This window comes from Diabrotica virgifera, chromosome 7, assembly GCF_917563875.1.
Source record: "Diabrotica virgifera virgifera chromosome 7, PGI_DIABVI_V3a".
In the NCBI taxonomy this organism is placed as follows: domain Eukaryota; kingdom Metazoa; phylum Arthropoda; class Insecta; order Coleoptera; family Chrysomelidae; genus Diabrotica; species Diabrotica virgifera.
Window position 1 is genome coordinate 149,874,725 of NC_065449.1, and position 6,238 is coordinate 149,880,962.

Consider the following 6,238-nt stretch of genomic DNA (forward strand, 5'->3'; position numbering starts at 1 on the left):
TTTTTCAGTTACAATGTCCACCGCATTTGAAAAAGCAGTTTTGAGAAAAATGAGTTTAAAGTTTTGACAACTGCATCTTCATCTTCTTATTTGTCTGCCAAATCGTAAAGTGATGAACATTGGAATATGTTTTTTGAATTGCGGAGTAATCTACAAAAGAGAAGGCGAACAGTTGTTTAACGTTTCTCACTACGCTCAAGCGTGCTGGCGCGAAGCCGCGGCAAAGCGAGTCGAAGGTAGGGATATTCAACACCCTGTATCGCTGGTAATTTTACTCCGATTATTTTGAAATTTTCAGAGAGTATTCTTGAAAGTATGCACTTTTATTTGAAATAAAAAAAATTAATTATTTCAAACCATACCCCCCTTAAATAAAATACAAATAAACTGTTAAGTATATTTATTTCGTTGAAATTATATAATAGAAGTATAACTTCTTACGTGCGTACAAAGTACACACACATTCTTTTTTTTTATGGAAAAACAATAATTTTGAATAGTTTCATGAGTCACATGACATGACAGACATGAAAGTCACAGGTGAGAACGGGCCGATTTGCCCAAGCCTAGCAATTAGGTACCCGTGTGTCAACTAGCATGGCGCTTACTGTGCATTCTAAATATTTCTCATGGATTTTATAGTAATTTTAATAAATGCTCAATAACTTGTCACATTTACCTATTGTATTGCTGATTTTAAATAATCACGTTCACATGAAGTAAATATCTATTTATATGAAGCGTTTGTTTCAGGTGTAACTCTAACTTTGTCTACCCTCATCGACGGCAAGAACTTCAATCAAGGTGGTCACAAGATTGGTTTGGCCTTGGACCTGGAGGCTTAAATATGTTATTACATCTTGTTCCACAAATACATATTAGCGCCCATTTAATATATTTAAGAATCCTGTATTGTAGATAATAATTATTTAAACGGGACTTTAGTGTTATACTTTATTACTCCCGTTGTGTTTATTTCAGTTGCTCCTCCCAATTACTCCTTTTTTACACGCTATACGTATATATTGTTTTTATTATTAAACTCTGAAAGGCGCGCTTTTCTGGATATTTTCAAAGATTGATGTCAAGTTAGGAGCATATGCATTTTATGTCAAAAAATTAGATTGGGATTGTGGGTCTTAGATGGCTACAATCCGCTTTGTGTAGTTTTGCAATTTTGCAAAAAATTGCGAATTTTGCAGTAAATGTGGATTTAATAATAAAAACATTTCTTCTCTCCCAACGTGTTATTGTTGGTCTGTGGGGGAGTATCAAGTTTGACCTGTTTATTGTATGTCAAGCAGAGAAGAAGAAAGCTTCTAATGGTTCCAGTCTTTTTTTTATTTTAGTTGAAAGTTTTGTTTCAAATTGATTGTTCCGGAAAATAATATTGTACACAAAATGATTCAATATAAGATTTTAAAACTAGTTTTATTCAATAAATCCTAACCACATTATTCCATTAAAAAAATATATAAAATACACTCGTCACAAAAAGTATCGTATAAATGTATTAAGTCTAGATGTTGTGATTAGTATCTCCTAAATTTTTTTGGAAATGCCAAGGAATGAAACGAAGGAATATGTAACGGTGGTTTATTCCAGTAAAATGAAAAATTAAAGACTAACGCCAAAAAAATGAAAGTAACAATTGTTCAACAAAAATGAACAATACGAATGTACGAAATAAGGAATTTCAAGGACACATTGAACATTTTAGTATCTGGTATTAGCACCTCTGGCTCTAATGACGTCCCTCACTCACTGTGAAAGGTTTTTTTTTATCAGAGACTGTATATGCTCCAAATCCAAATTTTCCCATTCTTCCGTTAAAACATTTCCCAGTTCATCCTGGTTATCTGGAGCGACGGTACGGGCTCTTATATTCCTTTCTAGATAGTTCAAAACATGCTCAATTGGGTTTAGGTCTGGGCTGACTGCTGGCCAATCGAGAACTTAAATACCAACCCTTTGAAAATATTGCATTGTTATTCTAGCAAGGTGCGGGGGAGCGTTGTCTTAATAAGAACGAAGTTATCTCAAATAATTGACATAGTGAACAGGTCAAATAGGGAACTTGCGCATTTTTTTATTACATAATAATGTACAGTTTTGTTTAAAAATGAGATTTCCAAAATATCACACCTCAAAAACTGATAACAGCAATACAAATTTAAAATCTTCTGTGTATTTAAACCATTTCAAACGACCCAAAAAGCGTGCGAACACTTGTGACGTCACATCATTATATTTTATAATTACATTTGTCGTATGTCATTGTAATAATATATCGATGCCTCAGAAGCCAATCGGTGTAGTCAATAAGTGTCAAAATAAGATACTAAGATGTTTCTGAAAGTAGTTCCAGAAAAATAAGTAGTTATTAAAAACAAATAAACCGTCTTTATTTACCATAATATGGCTAATACAGTGTGTCTGCGTAACTTGGAACCATATGGGAAACTTTTTTAATATAAATTTTACGAAAAAAAGTATTCTTCATAAAGTGCTCTGCATAGTCTAAAACCTATGGTGGACTTTTTCGTTTCTGTTTTTTAATTATCGTCTATTGAAAAAAAAAATGGCCCGATTTTCATTGAAAAGTCCCGGATTTCAGGTATTTTTTTCAGCCTTGTCCCGGATTCGACTGAATTGGAGTTGGTCACATTAGATATGGTAGTGAGGAATAATGGGAAACACGTTCGAAAGAGGTGAATTGCGTAGCCACATAGATGTTATCCTGGCATCCAAAAACTACGCTAAAAAGATTACAAATACTTAACGTATGTTACTTTCCCAATGAAACACCCTGTATAACATTGATGTTTTTCTATTCTAACGCTTAATGGTCTTGATGTTTCACCTAAATAAAAATGTTCGCATTCAGAAGGTATTTTATAAATACAATTCTTTGTTCTTTCTTGTTCATTGTTAGGTTTAATTTTAGATAAAATATATCTCAATATTTTCATTTTTTTTTTAATTTTGAATTTATTTCCTACCGTTTTAAGTTTTCCCGATAATTCTTTTATGTGCGGTATTGTTATTTTCCTCGTAGTAGTAGGTATTTCTTGTGAGTGTTATAAAGTTGTTCTGTTCCATTCGGTCTATGCTTCATCATCATCTTGGTGCTACAGCCCTTAGAGGGCATCGACCTTCTCAAGCTTTCTACGCCATTCTCTTCTGTCCTTTGCTTGCATTTCCAGTTGCCGACTCCGATCTTCTAGGCATCTTGTGTTACCGCGTCCATTCACCTCAGCTTTGGTTTACCCCGTCTTCTCATTCCCACGGGTTGCGCTGTTAGAATCTTTTTTATCATGTTCGATTCAGGGGCCCGGCCTACATGTCCTGCCCACTGCAGGCGGATTCGCTTAATTATAGTGGTAATATCTTTTCCACCAAACGTATGCTTGTAGATATTCTGCAGTTCAAAATTATATCTACGCCTCCCTCCTCCATATTCCGTTCTCACAGACCGCTCCGAAAATCTTGCGAAGCACCTTTCTTTCAAATATTGATAGAGCGGATTCATCTGTTTTAGTTAGCGTCCATGACTCTGATCCATATGTAAGAACGGGGATTATCAATGTTCTATACAGCCTCATAAGAGTTTTTTGAGACAGACGTTTGTTAGCTAAGTACTTTGATAGACTATGATAACACCTGTTTGCAATTATTATCCGTCTTTTTATTTCCCCTGATGTGTTATTATTGGGGATTTGGGTTAACTGATGTCCCTAGATATATGAACTCTTTGACCCCTTCGAAGTTTTGGTCATTGATGATTAGATCTGCGTCAACATTTCCAGCTCTTGTGTTTGTGTTAGTCGCCATGAATTTGGTTTTATTTCGATTTATATGTAACCCCATTCGTTATGCTGCTGCTACTAGCCCGGTTAGGATTTCCGCAGTTCTCGCTCTGGTTCTTGTTATAATGTCCACGTCGTCTGCATGTGCTAGAATTTGGAATGATTTATTGAATATTTTTCCCTGCTATCTAAATTAGCGTCTCTTGCGACTTTTTCTAAGGCTACGGCTCCACGGGCGGGAAATTGACGCTAGCAGTAGCAGTAAAATGAACTTAAGGTTCCGCAAAACGGAATGGGAATAGCCGAACTGAACCGACTACGCACAAGCCCTGTAGTCGGTACAGTTCGGCTATCCCTATTCCGTTCCGCGGAACCTTAAATTCATTTTACTGCTACTGCTAGCGTCAATTTCCCGCCCGTGGAGCCGTAGCCTAAGGCTACATTAAAAGTTGACACGCCAGCGCATCTCCCTGCCTTAACCCCCTATGTATTTCAAATGGGGTTGACGAGTCGTTTTGAAATTTTACTTCATCTTCGCCATTGTCACTTTTATCACACATGAGTTTTTTTGGAATTCCTAACTCATTCATAGTGTTTTAAAGACCTGGTCTTGACGACAGATACTGGAAAAAGCGCAAGAGTGTAACATGGATATGTACCATATTTTTGTCGATTTTAAAGCTGCATATGACTTTCATCAGAACAATTAATTTTTATACAAGTAAATCATAATATAAGGATTTAATGATTCCCTTTTTAACCTTGATGTGATTTGATTTGTAATTTGGATATCTATTGGTATATGTTGGTTTTCTATACATTCCAGTCTCGTATCCAGTATCCTTTGAGATTAGAACATCGAGGAAAGTTAGTGTGTTATTATATTTCTATTCCATGCTAAATGTTATTGTCTCTTCTTTGCTGTTTTATTTAGGAATGTGCCCAACAACTCTGATCCATGAGACCATATTGAGAACAAATAAATAATAAAATAAATGTAGTAATGAAACACAGACTTACTCACAATCATTTAATTATACTTTGACGACCGGTTTCGATCTCTACATTATTCAGATCATCTTCAGGTCGGCGTTACAAGTAGTTAAATGCTACAATTAAAGAAAACCAGAGTTAGAACATTGTCTGGTTGCACAGATGCTAATAGAAAGCCAAATTTGAAAATTTTTGAAATAAAAGTTTGCAACTGTTGACATTTCAGAAATTCGATACATACAAATGCACACCTATAAGAAACATACTCATAAGCATGTATAAGCACATGGATGCATGCAGTTTATGACTATTTGTTGAGAAAAGGGTAAAACTTTAAAATATTAAAAAACTAATAAAAAATATTAATCAAAATTACATATGCTACCAAATTCAAAAAATATTTTTTGAATTTGGTAGCATATGTAATTTTGATTAATATTTTTTATTAGTTTTTTAATGTTTTTTAATATTTTAAAGTTTTACTCTTTTCTCAACAAATATTCATAAACTGCATGCATCCATGTGCTTATACATGCTTATGAGTATCTGTTTCTCATAGGTGTGCATTTGTATGTATCGAATTTCTGAAATGTCAACAGTTGCAAACCTTTATTTCAAAAATTTTCAAATTTGACTTTCTATTAGCATATGTGCAACCAGACAATGTTCTAACTCTGGTTTTCTTTAATTGTAGCATTTAACTACTTGTAACGCCGGCCTGAAGATGATCTGAATAATGTAGAGATCGAAACCGGTCGTCAAAGTATAATTAAATGATTGTGAGTAAGTCTGTGTTTCATTACTACATTTAATATGGACTCACATATGCAACCCATTCAATATTTGAATAATAAAATAATATTCAAATCGAAACTTCAAATAAACTTAATTTTAATAGGTTTGTTCTAGCATCAGTTTCAAACGGTTTGAAACCATCAGCGAATAGTGGACCAGCGCGAGTAGAGGGGATATCACTGGTGACTGTATTATGTTCTCTCACTGACCAACTGTTTGCTGACTAGTTTGACTGTTTGCTAGAACAAACCTAATGTAAAATTGTGGCTTATTTGATTTTAAAGAGAAAAAATGATTAAGGGCCGGTTGTTCAAACGCTAATCAAGAAGTTGATTATAATCAATCATTTATTGTAATCAATTTTCTTGATGGGAATCAAATCGCGACATGAAAAATACATGTAAAACACTAATCAGTTATTGATTGTAGGTAAAACAGTAATTAAAATATAGCCGCAGCTCTTAAATTATTAAAAATTGCTTATTATTATTATTGATTTGTAAGTAAAACAAGAAATTAACATCAGAAAGAGTTTAATTATGTTTTATTTTAAATTAAAACCAAAATAATAAAATAAATCAGTCAACATAACCTCAAAATGCGACATCTGTCAGAAGTACGCTTAATCAAATATAATTGTA

The 6,238-nt window shown here is 33.9% G+C and overlaps 1 protein-coding gene across 2 annotated transcripts in view; it reads left to right on the plus strand.

The window, feature by feature from the left end:
• The window catches only part of LOC114338616 (voltage-dependent anion-selective channel), a 61,352-nt gene extending 59,924 nt beyond the window's left edge, over positions 1 to 1,428 (plus strand). For both annotated transcript variants that reach the window (XM_028289216.1, XM_028289215.1), the window contains one exon: positions 754 to 1,428. In XM_028289216.1, the coding sequence (XP_028145017.1) occupies positions 754 to 845 (92 nt within the window). In that variant the 3' untranslated portion in view covers positions 846 to 1,428. The remainder of the gene's footprint in view (positions 1 to 753) is intronic.
• Positions 1,429 to 6,238: the final 4,810 nt, after the last annotated feature.